This window comes from Fukomys damarensis, unplaced genomic scaffold, assembly GCF_012274545.1.
Source record: "Fukomys damarensis isolate Sample0158 unplaced genomic scaffold, DMR_v1.0_HiC HiC_scaffold_27, whole genome shotgun sequence".
Taxonomy (NCBI): domain Eukaryota; kingdom Metazoa; phylum Chordata; class Mammalia; order Rodentia; family Bathyergidae; genus Fukomys; species Fukomys damarensis.
This window is the reverse complement of record NW_022900939.1, coordinates 34,034,427-34,053,296: the sequence shown is the minus strand read 5'-3', so window position 1 is coordinate 34,053,296 and position 18,870 is coordinate 34,034,427. Positions and strand designations below refer to the sequence as shown.

The following is an 18,870-nucleotide window of genomic DNA, read 5'->3' as shown; positions in this document are numbered from 1 at the left end:
AGTGGATAAAGAAAATGCCGTATTTATGCACAGTGGAGTAGTACTCCGCCGTGAAGAAGGATAAACCTGCGTCACTTGTAGGTCAGCGGATGCTCCTCAAGACCATAATCTGAAGTGAAGTGAATCCGACATACAAGTTTAAGTATCGCGTTGTTTCTCTTGTATGAGAAACCCTAAGGGTAAACAAGGAGCAAAGTGGAGGACAGGTACTGGAAACAGGAAGAACGTGTTCAGATGGGAAGGGGGACAAGGGAGCCAGGACAGTGAGGGTAGGAAGGGTTTGCGAAACAAAGAACAGAAGAGAAAAATGGAAACAAAGCTTTTGTAAGTGAGGAGGGGAGGAAAATGGTAAAAAAAGAATTAGGGTATGTCAGTACAGGCTCAAATTCCCCACGTAACAGAAGAGAAAAATGGAAACAAAGCTTTTGTAAGTGAGGAGGGGAGGAAAATGGTAAAAAAAAGAATTAGGGTATGTCAGTACAGGCTCAAATTCCCCACAATGAATGTGAGCCCTACATACGGTCAACGTGTACTAATAAAAAATGCTTAAAACAGGGCCAGTTATACCCCCAACATCGTCACAGGAGAGGAGGCAGAGCTCAGATACTGGGGATGTGCAGCAGATGAGCAGGTGCAGTGCTGGGGGTCTGTAAAGTTCTTACTGCTTCTATTTACGCAGCAGAGCAGGGAGCACAGTCCTGCGATTCTATTGCAGCCCAAGGATGGGTGCAGCAGGCAGGAGGACCAGAGAAGTGAGAAGACTTCCTCGTCTCTCCCCTGGATTGGACCCAAATTAGAGCTCGGGTGTCCGCTTTTGAGTAGAAGCCTTTTCATCCTGCATCACCTGCATGGTCCCTCCTGTTAGAGGCAATCAGCCTGGAGCTCCCCTAGCACCCCCGAGCATCCCCTAGCCGGCGAGCCCTACAAAAGCCACCAGCCCACCTACCCCTCATGCTCCAGTCCTTCCCAAAGTCTGCGGCGGACGCCCGGGCCACTTCGCTCTGACCAACTGAGTTACTCACTTGTCCAGAGGCAGTGGTATCGGATGCCAATTTTCTTTCATATTGACTTGGAATTTAAATATTACATAAGCCAATTAAATAGGAGTATGAATAAAGTGGTTTTTTAATATGGAAAAGAGAAAGGAGATGCTACGAAGTCTCCATTTTGCCTAAAGTGGTTTGCGTTCCATTTTCATTAAGTTTCCAAATGAAAAGCATCCCACACAGAGGAGGAAAAAGTGAGCCAAGTACAAAAAACATATCCAGAAGATGACAGTGAGTATTAGGTAAATGTAGTATAAATGAGGAGAGAAAGAATGGCTGAGTTCAAATTTTAAAATATCAAGTTATGCCATGCTGAAGGATTTGGACTTAATCTTTTAAACAATAACGATCCAATGAAGGTTTTAAAATACATTAAAAACATGACCTAGGGGCTGGGGATTTAGCTCAGTGGTTCTACCACCCGCCTTGAAAGCGCAAGTTCCTGAGTTCGATTCCCAGTACCAAAAAATAAAATAAAATAAAACTCCAAATTAATGGAGTTGTTGAGACCTAACTCAAATACATGCCTTAACCTATGTCTTATAAAGAACTTTGCCATCAGGGTGAACAACAGGTTCGATCTGGTGTAAAACAAGGAGTTAGCTTCTGAGATGGTCAGGGAGAGCTGGTGATGGCAGAAACCTGGGCAAAGTCAGGAGGCGACAATGCTCTGCCCAGCCCCAGCGCAGACGTCCCCACCCACTGGGGAGGCCACTGCTCTCCAGCACTCCTCTCAGCACCGACCTCACCATGAGTCTTGCTTGGCTCTCTAGGCAGCTGGGAATCCACGTGCCTTACCCATGTGAGGCACGCAAGCAAAGTCATCACTCCCTGTTGAACGAAAAGTAAATGCCCTAGAGCTAAGGGATAGGATAAAAGAGAAACTGCAAACTTACAAGTGACAAATGTGCGAAACACTGAGTTATTGAAATAACCCTTGTATGTGAACCCGCACTGGTAGCCATTCCATGCAGGATGCTTTTATGGTTTTGTACTGACCTTCATAACAATCCTATGAGACACGTAATATAATTCACTCTATAGTGCAAAGGAAAACTTGGAGTTTAGGTAGTTTAATTTTCCCAGGGTCAAAAGGCCAAAATTCAAAGCCAGGAATGTGTGAGAGTAAATTCCTTTCTTAGCCACTAGGCTACTTCATTAAGGAATTAGTTATGAAGCGTTAGGAAGGTTCTGGGCCGGGCACGGTGGTGCACGCCTGTAATCCCAGCACCTGAGAAGCTGAGGCAGGAAGATCGCTGTGAGTAAGCTTGATTTACGGCACATGGGATTTGAGGTATTTGTGAGGCATCGGGGTACAGAAACAAGAGAGTAAGACAAATCGTCTCATTGTTCCAGACTTGAGTGAAGCCAGAAAGATATGGTAAGAAGGACAAGGAACTGGGACAGAGTTCTACCAAAGTGATTAATCTGTACTTTAGGTACTGGAGAGAACTAAAGGCAAAAGAAACCAAAACCAGAACTTAAAAGCAAAAGACTGAAGACCAAAGAAGACAGTTAATAAGTGTAGGAGACTAAGGGAACACACAGGTGAAGGTGGAGGCACCGGAAATGTCAAGGGTAGAGACGTGTTCAGTGATGACCCTGTTCTGGGTGCCACAAGATGTGTCCACTAGGTGGCGCGCCACACACACACAGACACACAGACATTTCTGGGCGACACAAGATGTGTCCACTAGGTGTTCTCTCTCTCACACACACACACACACACACACACACACACACACGGACATTCAAATCCCCAGGTTAACAGCAGGCGTTAAGACTTGAGTCTCATGAGAGTGGGCTGTACACTGATAAAAAAGGAAGCAGTGACGTACATGAATGTTGATTGAAGAAGCTACAGTTGATTTTTTAGGGGGAGGGATTGAACTCGGGTCTTTGCACTGGTGGGCAGGTGGCAGCACCACTGAGCTAAATCCGTAGCCCTAGGGCTGAAATTTTTGAGCTTCAAGCAATACAGTGCTCTTAACTGAGGGCTGCTGAAGAGGGTCTGAAAATAGCCAAGCAAATCCTGGGCTCCATTTACCTACTCACCCTGAGCAGAAGAGAAGCAGAAAAGTGATGCGGCAAAGCTTCCAGGGACATAATATGCTAGTGGGAATGGCAGGTTTCTCCTGACGAGGGAGTCAGAAGTTTCTCAGAAAAGGGAAAGGACAGAATCGTTCCTTGGTATCCCTAGGTGATTGGTTCCAGGACCTCGTAGTTACCAAAACTTCCAGATGCTCCATCCTCTTATTAAAAGATGGCGTGGTATGTGCAGATAATCCGCACACTCTCGGATGCTTTAAATCCTCTCTGGGTTACACAGAATGCCTACCATGATGTAGACAGCTCTTACGCCGTGTTGTCCGGGGGATGATAACAAGACAAAAACAGAACATGTTCAGGCCAGAAATCCTTTTTTGATACTGAGGATTGAACCCAAGGCCTTTGCACTGAGCGACATCCTCAGCCTTTTTTTTTTTTTAATTTTGAAACAGGATCTCACACTAAATCATTAAATTGCTCGAGCTGAGCTAGAACTTTTGATCCTCCTGCCTCAGCCTCCTAGAGTGCTGGGATTACAGGTGTGAGCCGCCACCAGCTCAAACACTATTTTTAAAAAATATTCTCAATCCACAGCCGGTTGTCAATCTGACCCCTCACATACAAGGCCCAGCAACATTACTGACAACAAAATGAGGACCACTGTGCCCGTCAGCCGGACCTGGTAAGCAGAGATGAACCAAAGATGAGCAAAAGCTGTGACTGCAAAATGGACAAAGACGGATGCTTGGGAGACAGCGTAGGACAGAGTTCTCTGAGGAAAGTTCAATGTCCCATGTGTTTTAGATACGTAGAGGTCATGACAACTTCCTAAGTCTTCTTCTTTTCAACTTCAGCACAAGACCCGGGGTGCTCTGTGGTGGCAAGAACAGCCCAAAGCCAGGCAGTGGGCTTGGTGCCGAGAAACCAGTAACCCTGACAGAAGCAAGGATCGGGGACAGAAACGGTGACAAATCTCAAAGATGCTTTCCAGATCATGTACCGGTAGAACTTTCTACGGTAACCATTTTTACATATGTATTTTCTTCAGTCAAAACATTTTATGAGGCTGAGGGAGAAAAATCACAAATCCAAGCTCAGCCTGGGCAACTCAGCCAAACCCTGCCTCAGAATAAAAGGGGGAGCGGTGCAGCACACTGGTAAAGGGTTCAATACCCAGTACCAAAAAAGAAAATAACGACTTCTCTCTAAAAGCATACTTCTTACTCCTCGGTGGCCAGCCTCATGTAGCAACTCACAGGACTGGGAAACATCTATGACCCTCCTAGGAAGGAGGGGGAGAGGGAGGGGAGGGGAAAGGAGAAGCGGGGGAGAAGGATCTTCCAAAACCACCTCTCAGTAGTTACAGAGAGCAAACGCCAAGCTTTCATTTCAAATATCAGGGAGCCCAAACAAGGTTGCATGTTCTTTCCCAGTATTTCCAAACACAAACAGAAAGGACCACCTACATGAATGCCACTGAATATGCAAAGTAAAAGACAAAATTTTTTGTTTTGTTTTGTTTTTTTGAGACAGGGTCTCACTATGTAGTTGAGACTGACCTGGAACTCACTATGTAGCCCAGGCTGGTCTCAAACTCACAGCCATCCTCCTGTCTCAGCCTCCTGAGTGCTGGGATTACAGGCGTGCGCCACCACGCCTGGCAAAATGTTTTTTTTTTTCTGGTGCCTGGGATTGAACTCAGGACCTTGCGCTTGCGAGGGAGGCACGGTGCCACTTACTGCCAAGTCCTACTTACAAACACCATCAATGGAATCCTTCACGAGGTTTGCGTCCGTCAACACCCACAGGCCACATTCCTAAAAAACAGTAATGTTACTTTCCTTTTAAATAAAGTTTACGTGCTCTCTAACCACATTTAAGTGTCTCGTACTCTGACTCACCCTTGCTCGATTTTGAGAGCCTGGGTACAATCTCATTTTCTCTCCCCCCACCCCCGCCACACACACATATAAACAGCTATTTCAAAGTCAAAGATAAAGGAAAATAAATTATTTGTTTAATGATAATTCCATTCGTCTTTTCTTTTTCTCTGATACCAGGGATTGAACTCAGGCCCTTATGTTCGCAGGCAGGCAGTGGAACCACTGAGCCAAATCCCCGGCCTTCCATTAATCTTTCTAATGGTCAATGTTTTGTTTTTAAAACTGAAAAGGGCCAGGGATCTAGCTCAGTGTTTCCACTGCCTGCCTTGCAAGCACAAGGGCCCAAGTTTGATCCCCGGTACAAAAAAAAAAGAACCTGAAAGGATTATCTCTCCTTTAAGATTATACTTATGTAACCGTGTACTCAGTGACACATTAACAAAAGATTAACATTTCATAATGAAAATTTTGATAGCGTTTCCAATAGTAAAATGTATTAATATCCTTTCAAATTATATAGCACAGCTGGGGATTTAGCTTAGTGGTCCTACTGCCTGCCTCACAAGTGCAAGGACCCGAGTTCAATCCCTGGTACCAAAATTAAAATTAAAAAAAGCATCAGGCATGGTGGTGCACGCCTGTAATCCCAGCACTCGGGAGGCTGAGGCAGGAGGATCGCTGTGAGTTCAAGACCAGCCTGGGCTACATAGTGAGTTCCAGGTCAGTCTCAACTACATAGTGAGACCCTGTCTCAAAAAACCAAAACAAAAATAAATAAAATTTTTAAAAGAACATATTTCTCAAATTATATAGCAAACTACACCTACCTGAAAGACAGTAAAAGAATTCATGAACATGCCTATATAATATCCTGTATTATAAAGTTCCAACTCATGGACCACCTGCAAAGAACATAAAATACGCAGAATGGATGGGTTCCCGTCAGTATCTCACGGTATTTCTTATGAGTAACTTACATTAGACATAGCCGCCATACTTATCAACTGGAAAATGATACAAATCAAAGAGTAAGACTATGTCAATGCTCTGTTCATTATCCAATCCACTGAAATTATATTTCTTTTTGGGGTTTTTTTTTTTTTTTTTGGTGCAGGGGATCAAACTCTGCTTCTTGTGCTTGCGAGTCTGGCAGCTGAACCACTGAGCTAAATCCCCAGCCCCTGAAATTATATTTCTTATTTAAACTTAGTTTTACTTGACCCAGGAACCCAGAGTGCCTCAGAAGTGTGCCCTTGAGCTTTACCAAGGAGGAACTTAAATGCTCTGATTGATAAGATCAGCGCATGGAGATCAACATTACAAATGGTCCACAGCTGGGCCAGGGATTTAGTTCAGTGGTTCCGCCACCTGCCTCAGAAGCACAAGGTCCTGAGTTTGATCCCTGGCACACACAAACAAAAAAAAAAAAATAGAAAAAAACAAATGATCCACAGTAGACTAGCAGAGAAGGGGGTGTAGTGGGAGGGTGAAACAATCAAAGTGTGCCCTGTGTGCGCAGAAATATGCCAGAGTAGCCGGGCGTGGTGGCGCACACCTGTAATCCCAGCACTCGGGAGGCTGAGGCAGGAGGATCCCTGTGAGTTCGAGACCAGCCTGGGCTACATAGTGAGTTCCAGGTCAGTCTCAACTACATAGTGAGACCCTGTCTCAAAAAACAAAACAAAAACAAAAATACGGCAGAGTGAGACCCACTGCTTGTACACGACTGTGCACTAATAACTCTTAAACGAGCCCTATTTTTGTACTATTGGCAGAAATTAATGGGTTAACTGGATAGAGTTTAGTATAAATGCTGCAAAATGTCCATTACCTAAGTTTTTAAAAAACCCAAAACCTCACAAAAAAGGAAATGTAAATTATTAATAGAAAAAATTCAGCCTCATTGACGCCATAATTCAAATTATGCCAATATGATCTTCTTAGAGATATCTGCATTATCACATAAAGTACTATTATTTTTAGAACAATATTTACTGCCAGCGAGAGTGGATAAAATGAGCTAAAGGAACAGCTACAATTCTCACTCTTTTTCTTCAAAAAATTAGACATGCAATTAGAATATTATTTCTTTTTTGTTTTGGTTTTTGTTTTTGTTTTTGGTACCAGGCATCGAACTCGGGACCTTGTGCTCGTGAGGCAGGCGGCAGCTCCACTGAGCTGAATCCCCAGGTCCCTGGAATATGACTGACTATAAACCCATGGTATAAAACAGCCCTCCAGAGAGCACCCCTGCTATCTAACCCAAGGCGGTACTTCTGTAAGACAGGCAAGATGCACCCAACCACATAAACTTTTTCCAGCATAACAACTGTGCACAGATACTTTTTCACTTGGAGGTTTCACTGGTTATTGGCTTATGAATGTACAGAAACTAATGAATTTCCCTTCAATATTTAAACTAATGTAACTGCACTTTTCTAACATCTGTCTTTGTAATTCAGAACTATACTCACATTTTCCATTGTAATATCATTTGAGGTATTCATCAGGTTCACACTTTCGTCAACAGCTACAATCCCAACAAAGGAGTCAGGCTGTGTTACAGAGACCCTAAGAGAGACTTGCTCTGATGGTTCAGCATTAGGTTTACTCCAAAACAGCTTTATCTAACAAAAGGAAAGAGTATGATTAGTTGATCTCATGTTGTAAAAGCACGGTTTACCTATCTTACCAATAGCAGATCAAGAACTCAAAATCTAAGAAAGAACGTACGTTTGCCTTGGCCCCAGGGTAACTCTAAAACCACTCAGAGCCTTCTCCAGGAAAGCAATAAAGTAACTGAACTGCCCAGCATCTGCAAGTCCTGAGCTGCCTCCTGGTGAGTGGTAGAAACCCAAAGTATCCTTCACTTCCGGCTGTGTTCCTCCCTCTCTTCCTCCTACGCAAGCCCAGCCGGCACAGGACAGGAGAGAGCAGGAGCCAGATAAAGAAGGCACAGGAGCCTCCGCGTTGATGTGGGCTGAGGACTGCACACGGGAGGGTCTGGAGGGCTCCCAAGAGGCCTGGGTTGTGGGGAGGTGCGGGTCTCCAGCGCTCCTCCGTCAGTCAGCACACCATCAAGGCCTGGACCCAACAGTGCAGCATGCGGCCCGGCGCCATCAGCACCAACGAACCGTTCCTCCTGGGGCCTCTCCTCCCTCCAGCCCTATCTTAATACTGCCGCCTCCTGAGACGCACTGCCTGAGCAGGTGGACGGGATGCTGCCCTCAACTTGATCATCCTTTAAACAGCTTCTTCCTTCCTAGCCCAGACTCCCTTCTCTCAGAGGATTTGCTTTGGGAAACCTCTAACTGCGAAGTCTTTCCCTGCGCTGTTCACATGTAAATCTTCTCCCAGCTTCTGGCCGGTCCCACAACCCAGGAGGAGGAGGACTTCGCTCAAGGACCCAGGAGCCATGTGCAGGGTATGCCATGGCCCAGAAAGAAGGAGCCAGGGTGTTTTCCAGCCTCTCCAGGCAGAGGAGCCTGTGCCGGTCACAGTGACCTGCTCCCTGTCACCCCTGCAGTGCTGCGCATGATCCCAGCCCATGCCTTAAAGCTCCCCTACCTGTTTCAAAGCTCCCCTACCTTAATTCAATCTCCTCTATGAAGGCTTCCTCTCCTGCTTACCTTGCTCCATGTAACTTTTCTCTCACGCACCTCCCAAGGCCCTGTGTCTAACCTGCCCTCTTCACCGAGTGGGACAGGGAGCAGCAGCAAGTGGGACACCAGCAGCCTCAGACCATGTCATTCTCATTCTGTATCTGCGCCTCCGAGACCCTGTGGCTTCAGCTCACATGGAAGCGTGAGTGGGTTTTTTGGTTTGGTTTGGTTTGGTTTGGTTTGATTTGGTTCGTACCAGGGGTCGGGGATCGAACTCAGGGCCTTGTGCCTGTGGGGCTGGTGGTGGCACCACTGAGCTAAAGCCCCAGCCCTTGTGCGAGTAATTCCTAACCCTGCTCGTGCCTCTTCTATATTTCATTCACGTATCCCAGAGCGCTTCTCGGATATCCACAAAGATTCACTAATTTTCTCTCGCTTAAACACATATCCACGTACGCAGTTTCTTTGTAAATGTGGTAACTGGGATACAGAGAAAGATACATACAAATATATGTACGAACAGAACGGAAACAATCACCTAGCTCCTACAGTGAAGACGTTTCTTGAAAAGAGGCTAGTAATGTCCTGTTTCTTCAGGGTCATTGATCTCACACACTCTCCCTAGCTTGAGAGCCTGGGCTTGCTTTCAGGTATGCGTCTCCTCGCTGAAACCCCCGGGACTGCGTTTTTAAAATTCACCTCCCCCAGGTGATTCTTACAATCACTAAAAGTCAAAAATTATGCTCTAAAACTTAAAAATACAGTATCCTCTTCTAAAAAAAAAAAAAACTTTTCACAAACTACAAGTAGAAGTTTATATTAAATGTTGACAAAGTTAGGGTTAATATGTGTGGGCTGGGGGCCCAGCTCGGGGCAGAGCACTCACTTCGCGTGTGCAGGGTCCTGGGTTGGATCCCCAGCACTTCAAAAAAATTACAGTTAAAAATTCTCAACAAGCACTCGGGAGGCTGAGGCAGGAGGATCGCTGTGAGTTCGAGACCAGCCTGGGCTACATAGTGAGTTCCAGGTCAGTCTCAAAGACACAGTGAAACCCTGTCTCAAAACAACAACAACAAAAAAAAAAACCAAAAACTCTCAATGAAAGAAAGCATGGATAACTGGTGCACATCTCTACATCTTAACAAACTAGTATTCTAAGGGTTTTTAAATGAATAATAGAACAACTATATTCTGCAAATCACTATCTTAAAGTGATTACATTACTTAAGAGGACTGAAAGGTCACGATTTATAGTGGACACAATGGCTCATTCTGATTGACACCAGACAATTCAGTAACACTTATTTGGGGTTGAGGTCTGAGGCAGTTTCCTTCACAGGCTGCCTTACTTCAGCTATGAAAAGCACTGTTGTGTCTGGAGACCAGACTGCACACAGCTCCTCACAAGCAAGGGACCCAAGCTTGCTGAAATCTGTCCCAGTTAGTTTCCAGCAGGTAAAACAGACACCCGCTGCCAGCCCTGCCTCCTCGGCGATCCTCTCAGACGGCCTCCCTCCCATACCCCTCAGCTCACTCTCACGCCAGTTTGAACACCACACACATCCCAACCTGTCTCTGAATTCCACACCAAATCAACAATGACTGACTACATGAAAAATCCTAAAAGGGCTTTGTGGATTTGAGTCAAATTTTAATTAAAGAACCACATCTTCCAGGCCAGGCGTGGTGGCACATGCCTGTGATCACAGCACTTGGGAGGCTGAGGCAGGAGGATCGCTGTGAGTTTGAGACCAGCCTGGGTTACATAGTGAGTTCCAGGTCAGTCTCAACTACATAGTGAGACCCTGTCTAAAAAAAAAAACATATCTTCCAATTGAGACCGGTAGATTGCAATAATTCTGCAAGTGGAAATACATTTGCAGTTACTAAAATAGTTCTAGAAGGGAATAATAAATTTCCAAACAATTTGGCTTAATACTTTTGTAATACAATACTGTTTCTCGGAATTCACTAACGAGTTTTCTTTTAAATATTATTACCTGAAATCTTACCTCATTTTTAAAAGCAAGCTGAACAGGAACTTTTAGAACATCATTTATAATTTCTCCATCATTTTCAACATAATACACAATTATACAGGCCTTGGGAGCCCAAGAATTTTCTGGGGTTAAAGAGAAGGTTGTTGAAGTTTGTTTGCCTACAGCCACCAATTGTCCCCTGGATACCACCTGAAAAAAAAATAAATGAGTTTAAGTTTGGGGCTTTTTCAGAGGGTAGAAGATGTCAGGAATCAAACTCAGGACTTTGAGCTTGCTAGGCAGGCACAGTACCACTGAGCTGTAATCCCCACCCCGTGAGTTCAAGTTTTGCTAAAGTTAATCAGATCTCAACTAAAGTTGCATTTATCCTCCTTTTTTATTCGTACAGGCTTGCATTACATAATGATTACAACATGATCCTGCGGAGCTGGTATGTATACTTTATACTTTTTTTTTTCTTTTTTTTTTTTTTGGTACCAAGGATCAAACTCGGGACCTTGCGCTTGTGAGGCAGGTGGCAGAACCACTGAGCTAAATCCCCATGAAATTGGTTTTAATTCTCAGTTCTAAATTCTCAGCTTTAGTTTTTAATGGAGACATAATACCTGCGTATATTATGGGTTACACAATGCGATGCTTCAACACATGTACAACGTGTGATGATCACTCTAAGGACTGGCCTGTGTATCCGTCACGTATTTCTCACTTTCCCTTTGCCCAGACAAAATGCCCAGTGCAACTTAAAGGAGGAAAGGGTTATTTTGGCTCATGGTCTGAGAGGATCCAGAAGGTTGGCTGGCTCTAAAAGACCAACGGCACAGCAGAGGAAAGGTGCTAACCATGCAGCCGGGAAGCAGAGAGAGAGAAAGAACTAAGGACCAGACTACGAATACTCGGCCAGGCCTCACCCCTCAGCGACAGCCTCCAACCGACCTCCACCTCCTAAGGCGTGAGGTCTTAGAGGGACATTTTAAACATCGTAAACTTAGCCGTGACAGCACCTCAAATAGTATGGACTTCTTGGTGCTGAGAAAGGTTCTGTGTTTGGATGAGGGGATAGAGGACCCCACCGGAAGGGCTGGGTTGGCAAAATCACAAGGCCACAGTCACTATTTGTATTTTCTCCTCATATTTTCTAATTTTCCACACCATGGGTGTACATTGCTTATTTAATAGAAATTAAAATTTTAAATATAAGACAAAATGTAATTGCCTATATTTAACTGGAAATGCAAATACAAGTGAAGAAAAAGATATTTTGATTGCAATATAAAAAGGATAGGCTAATATTTAAAAAGTAAGTTTAACATCGACATAAGTTAGCCATCATTTAAGATGATTCTATAATAGAGCAGAGACCTAAATTCTAGAAGAGATTACCATATAGCTGAACTCCTTTATTGGCTTGTTGCCACTAACCACCAACTCAAAAGGTGATCCAACCTAGAAAAAACAACAAACCTGAATTAACATGACCATATCAATGGCAAGAGAGTCCAATTACATGACAATTTCAAGTGCGCGATAAGCTTTACCTTTATATTTTCATATCTTGTCTTTAACTGGATGTACGTCTTACTAGGGGATATAAATGTGCCGTGAATTTCCATGTTACTCTCACTGCTAAGAAAATAAGCCTATGACAAAAGGAAAAGAGCTATAAATTTTCATCTTCAACCTTGAGAAAAGATGCCACCTGATGAACAATTACTGAAAGCCAAATTCACTTTTTTCCCATGCAGGAGATGACATTTGCCCAGTGATGGATCTTCACCATTTTATACCTTATGCTATTAGGAATCTAGTAGTTTACAAACATGGGAAAGGTCTTCACACCATCACAACCTAGAGGAAAAAAGCACGGCCCCAACTTACTTCAGAAACGAAGGTATTTTATCAAGAAATACTTCGGGCGGAGAGGATAAATGGAAAAGCAATGCTTTCCTTCTCTCCATAATATGCAGCTCAAATAAAAGCAAGAAATCAAACCACTTCCACTGGATCCACCGAGATTCAGAGTAAAAACCAAGTTGGACACACATCTGCAGCCCCATAGTTCAAGCTACCCAAGAGGCAAAGCAGGAAAATCAACCCAGCCTGAGAAACTCAGCGACATAGTTACATCCTGTCTTAAAATAAAACAATGGAGGGTTGCGGATGTAGCCCAGTGGTTCTGCACCTGCCTCGCAAGCCCAAAGTCCTGAGTTCTATTCCCGGTACCAGGAAAAAAAAAAAAAAAAAAAAAAAAAGAATCAGAGGCTTCACGACATGCTCAGCCAGGCCCCTACTAGGGCAAGGCTGAATGTCAGAAGGGTAGGAAACAGAAAAGCCTAAGAATCTCAGGTGAGCCACTCCAGGAAAGGCAGCTCCGCAATGGTGTATACATGCAAAAAATATAACTTCCTCTTGCATTTCAGCTCTAGTAAGAATAAAACTGCATATGGCTGAAAAATCAACCTAGATGAGGGTTTCAGGAGCTTCTCCACTGCCCCTTCACATGGCTGTATTTTCCTGTGGTCTTCCAAATGAACTTACAAGGGAGCGTTCAGGCCACTGTCATTGAATTACTTAGAACGTTTTCTCCCATCTTTAAAAATAAAAACACACGTCTATTTCCTACGCACTGAACCCTGACAGGCTGAGTGAGTGGCTAGCACAAGGTTACAACTGCAGGGCTGGTGTGGCTGGAAAGCAACTTGCGTGACAGCGGCACCTTCACTTGTAGCTGGCTGGAACTGTCCAGGATTGGAAACTCGATCTTAAAGACTCCGTCGGCGGGGACAGTGTAATTTGTGATGTGAGCAGCTTCCGTTTCCTGGTTTCCGCCGTTCCACCTGCCCCAGAGATAGGTCCTGTTTCTCTGCGTCACTGCCATGACCACATGATTCCTTCTTTCTTCTTGAGTCAGCTGACTGCCATCAGCACGTGTTACCTTCACCTAGTTGTCAAAACGGGATTATTTTAGAAACAAGTCACAAGTGATGGCTTTAAGCTCCGCTGAATCCAGCTTCCCTCTGCCCTCCTCCCAGGAGACTGAACTCTCAACCATTCCTGGCAGCTTCCTCACCCCACACTCAGGGCGCCTCCCCGCCGCAGGCACCAGGGCCACAATTCCTGCCTTCTGAAAGGCATGGCTTCCTCGCTTCCCCGGCCCGGCCCGTCACAACATCGTGCGCTTATGCAGCTCCCTCCTGCACCTTCTCACGGCCCTTTAAATGTGGGAGATTGTCAAGAGCACATACTCAGCTATCCATTTTTCTGTCTTCCTTCTCTCTGCTCATGCCTGAGGCATAGCTCAGCTCTTGGTGACGGTGCTCCAGCTCCAAATTCTCCATCCATCCTCACCTCACTCTGGAGCAAAGCCTCACGTCCAGTCGCCTCCAATTCTGCACGCCTGACACTAAGTAACCATCTGCCTTTCCTGTCTTTGGTGATCCCACAGCTCTACCAGCTGCTCCGTCTCTCTCTCTCTCTGTCTGTCTGTCTCTCTCTCTCTCTCTCTCTCTCTCTCTGCAAATGTTCCCTCCTTCAGAGCTCTCTCCTCCATAGTAATCCGCCTTCCTATTCCAGAACCAACTCTCACCCCTTCAACTCCCATTGTTTGACTATACTCATTTGAAAACTATTCTTGGCAGCCTGTGTAAATTATTACGATCAATAAAATCAAGAACCACCTACACTTTCTTTTCACACATTAAACAAGAAGTGACCCTTTCTTTTTTCAAATCAAGGATCAGCCAACTACAGCAAGCAAGCATGCCAATCCAATATTTTGTAAATAAAGTTTTATTGGAACATAGCTGCTCTCATTCATCTACAAATGTGTTGTGGCTACGTACATGCTGCCATGACAAAGCTCGGTCATGAAAACACAGAATATGGCCTACAGAGCTGGACATGTTTACGGTCTACTTTCCAAAAAGAAACCCTGCTTTAAGTACCTATAAAAATGAATTACTGACATGGCTTATTGTGTCCTGAGTGATAGTTCTGTGAATATTTTCTTATCATCACAAAAACTATAATTCCTGGGTCAAGATTCAGTCCTTCTCAGTCCACAAGCCCAGGCCTTCTACATTGTCAAAATTCACTCAAGTACCATAATTTTTTGTTTGTTTGTTTTGAGACAGGATCTCACTATGTAGTTGAGACTGATCTGGAACTCACTACTAGCCCAGGCTGGTCTCGAACTCACAGCAATCCTCCTGCCTCAGGCTCCCAAGTGTGGGATTACAGGCGGGCGCCACCACGTCTGGCTATAATTTTTTTTTTTTTTTTTTTTTGGTACTGGGGATTGAACTCGGGACCTTGTGCTTACAAAGCAGGTAGCAGAACCACAGAGCTAAATCCCCAGCCCTATAATTCTTAATCTTACATATTTGCTAAAACTAAAATAACTAGAGTCATTTTAAAAGTCAAATTTTAATTAAAAGTTTTGACCACCATCTAGTTCCTTCAATTAACAAATGCTTCAACGTAGCAATCTACATCTAGCAAATTGCTTGTTAAATAAATGTCCAGAAAAATGTTTTTATTGTCATTAGGAACAATTTTTTAAAAACTATACAAAAGTCGTCTGGAAATAATTCTCTATACCTCACATCCCTAATGAGGAAAAATAATCTATTTCCTTTTTCACTTAAAATTTCTAGAAAAGCACTGAAAATACTAGTTTCCATTTTGTCTTATTAAATGCAGCCACGAGGACCAATAATAAACATAATAACTTACGGTAGCTGTGAAGTTGAGAGACGGCTTCAAGACAGCGACATAATCAAAAAATTCAATGATGTAATCATGTTGCTTGAAAAACACATTGGAGCTTGCGTTTCTTGAGATTCCTGTTTAGGGAATTGCATAATTTAGAATCCAAAAGTATTATTTGACCAGTACCTTCTGTCCACCGCATCTCTGCAAGCCAGAGGGGTTTGCAATCTGGGGGCACACGCGCCTGTCTGCGGAGCGGCTCTGACACTGAGAGCCGCGTCTTTCTGGAGCGCTCTCTTCAGACTCCCAAGCACCACCCCCACCGGCTTCCCTCGGTGCCGTCTGCGCCTGTGGATCAGAGCGCCTGACGAAATAGACTTTTGCTCTTTCCACAGCTGGTTAAAGCTGCTGAAACGGTAACAGAAAAATCCAAATAATAACTGTTCTCTTATTCAAAGAGAAAACCAGCCAGGCACACAGGCACACACATAGCTACTTGCTAGGCTGAGGCAGGAGGATTGCAAGTTCAAGGCCAGCCCGAACAACTCAGCAAGACCCAGGCTGAAAATGAAAAGGTCTGTGGACGTAGCTCAGGTCTCCCTCAGTTCAGTCCTCAGTGCTGAAAAAAGGGGAAGGGGGACTGTCCCAAGCAAGTGAGATTTCAGACTATGTTAAGTGATTTTGTAAGAGAGAAGATAAGCAGCTGAAAATCTAGGCTTTTCTATGTGCTTTTGAGGCCAGAAAAGAGTAGAAATAGAAAAAAAAAAAATGCACAGTTTATCACATGTGACTGAAGTACAGGCTTTCACAGAAAATTAGTTTCACTTTTACTAAGAAAACATCCTGCAAATTAGATTAATATTTGTGACAATCTCAACATCAAACAGCCTCTTTAGAAAGGCATCAAATGGCCCCAAATGGAAAGTGCTAGTTATAGTAAGAGAAACGACAGAGCACAGCATGTAAACAGCTTTACCTTTTACTTCAAAGTCTACGAACCTGTAAGGGACTCTGTCACTGTGGCTAGAATTTCTACTGGTCCCGGGGTGGACAGATCCATGTACTCAGAGTGCTCATGTGAAAAATCCATTACCTTTTTCATTTCTTCATCATTAAAAGAGAAGTTTGCAGATCCATTTATCTGTTTTGTTTAAAAGTTCAATTTTATTTTTCACTCTGGCAATTCAAATTCTAGAAGTAAAACTAATACTACGACCACCTCCGTCTCCATTTTAATCACAGGGAGTGGGTGAATTCTGACTGGTCCAATTCCACACAGCTCTTGATTTTCTTCCACTCGATTTTTGTTAATTTAGTACAAAAATCTTATTCCCAGAAAAAGTACACTTAAATTTCCCCCATCAGAAGCTACAAAATATCTGCAAAAGTTACCTTAAATGATTTTGTAATATTTTTCTTCTCTCCCCAAAATGACAGAGGTAAAAATGTAAGTGTTACATCTCCTTTGACTGGTTTCCCATATGTATACCTGAAAAACAATGAACAACAATTTGGGGCTCTTTAATTTTTTTCACATTGCCAACTTATACTATGAGAGGAACACAATAAAAATACTGCTTTCAATAGTATGCATTAGCGCAATCTGAGATAAAGTAATGATACTAAAAAAACATAGTACTGCTACAAATTTCTAGAAACTAAGCACAGCAAGAAAGGTCCTTAATAAATGGTAATCCTTGAAATTCAGTTTCCAAAATGGGAAGTTTTTTGTTTTGGGTTTATTATGGGGAGGGGTTGAGACAATGTTTCACTATGTAGCCGAGGCTGGCCTTGACTTGTGGTGATCCTCCTGCCTCAGCCTCCCCAGTGCTGGGATTACAGGCGTGCACTACCACACCCAGCAAAAATGGGAAGACTTTTAACTAGAAATGTTTACAATGCCCTGAACGTGAACTACTGGTTCCTGCAGTTACTAAATCAAACGCGAATCTAAACCCTGAGGTGAAAGCTTATTAGAGATGTGATTAAAGTCCACAGTAAGGTGACTGCAAGCAGATGACATTGTCCTACATGATCTGGTGGCCTAAAAGCAAAGCGAGGATCCCCTAGTCCTGTCTGTCCCTTCCCCTAGTCACCCCACAATCATGGAAGCCAGCTCCTTGCCATAAATCCCCAATTCTACCTCCCACTGTTCTCTCCTCTGGTTGAGCCCGGATTTCTTCACACACCAAGGGAAGCGATGCCATCACAGTGTGTGACCATTGAGGCAAGACCAGGAGCGCACTACAGTGGCCCAGACATTCTGCACCACCAGGGTCCCAAGAGACTCGGCCGCTGAGAACCATGATAAGACCACAGGCCCGGGCCCAGGATGGAACTGTGTGAGTGCAGGGACCTCTCGCCCTGAAATTCACACGTAAACTTGCTGGAGAGTCAGCTGAGCATAAGGACCACTGCTTTAACTATCAAATCCCTGACAGCCTCTGGAAACCCAGCAGAATCAAGAAGTTCTGCAGACTTGACCCAGGCCGCACAGAGACGCCTGGCGTCTGTGCGACTTGCACTCACGGAGCGGGTCTGGGGCTACTGGCAGATTTGTAGCCACTGTGTTTTATAAGCACCAGTCAGAGATCTCAGACAGAATGCTCAGCCTCTGGCTAAGATCGAGTGCTGCATAAGAATCATGGAAAACACAGCACGGAATGTGTTTTCTAACCATAAATCCACCTGCACTTCCCAAGTTCACACTAGAAGTTGGCTCTTAGTTGAACACAGCAGGAAGTAATTAAGTACAAATCATAGATGTGCTCCCACTTTTGTGTTTCAGGCGAGGTTTTGCCAAATGTTTCAAGGCAGGAGTCCTCAGAACACTGTGGTCTGAGGACAGCTCCTGCCAGGAGACTGCACCCATGGCCACTGCTGCCTCAAACCCTCACCGGAAGAGGGCACTGCAGAGACAGTGACAAGGTGGGCCTTGTTTCTGTTAGCCTGTAGAGCTCTCAATGGTGAGACCAAGTAAGTTGTAGAAGTCAAAGCACAAACACTGACATATCAAACAAACAAACAAACAACAACAAAAAAAAAACAGAAAAACAAAAAGCAAATTAGCTGGGCATGGTGGTGCATGCCTGTAATCCCAGCACTTGGGAGGCTGAGGCAGGAGGATCTCCTTGAGTTCAAGAGCCTGGGCTACACAGTGAGATCCAGGTCAGTATCAAATACATAGTAAGGACGCCTGCTCCCGACCCAGCCGCCATCGCTCAAGCGCCGGGAGGTAGGCCAGCCCCGATCCACCATGGGAAGGAGAACCACGCCTGCTCCTGAAGGTAGCCGTGCGGGCGCCCCTGAACCCCCATAAGCTCCCCCACCGCACTCTCAGACCTCCTGACTGTGCCAGTCTTTGGACCCACTCTGCAAAGACAGAGGTGGTCATCAAGGGTATTTTTCTGAGTTCCCAACTTTGAACATCTTTAAAGAAAGGGCGTGGGAAACCTGTAATAGAACGTTGTGGAGTTCAACCATTCAGAAGGATGGGGAACTCAATCTGGGCCTTGCAGCCCGAGGTCAGTCAGCATCATGGGGTTCAGCAATCAGCTAACTGAGATCAGGGGTCTTGCATCCT

The 18,870-nt window shown here is 44.4% G+C and overlaps 1 protein-coding gene across 1 annotated transcript in view; it reads right to left on the bottom strand.

Annotated features, from left to right (window-relative positions):
- The window catches only part of Cd109 (CD109 molecule), a 122,604-nt gene that overhangs the window by 51,711 nt on the left and 52,023 nt on the right, over positions 1 to 18,870 (bottom strand). The window contains exons 8-17 of the mRNA XM_010641203.2: positions 16,680 to 16,776; positions 16,287 to 16,428; positions 15,312 to 15,421; positions 13,294 to 13,518; positions 12,116 to 12,217; positions 11,961 to 12,023; positions 10,593 to 10,769; positions 7,453 to 7,605; positions 5,806 to 5,880; positions 4,852 to 4,912 (exon numbers count right to left, since the gene is read on the bottom strand). Of these exons, the coding sequence (XP_010639505.1) occupies positions 4,852 to 4,912; positions 5,806 to 5,880; positions 7,453 to 7,605; positions 10,593 to 10,769; positions 11,961 to 12,023; positions 12,116 to 12,217; positions 13,294 to 13,518; positions 15,312 to 15,421; positions 16,287 to 16,428; positions 16,680 to 16,776 (1,205 nt within the window). The remainder of the gene's footprint in view (positions 1 to 4,851; positions 4,913 to 5,805; positions 5,881 to 7,452; positions 7,606 to 10,592; positions 10,770 to 11,960; positions 12,024 to 12,115; positions 12,218 to 13,293; positions 13,519 to 15,311; positions 15,422 to 16,286; positions 16,429 to 16,679; positions 16,777 to 18,870) is intronic.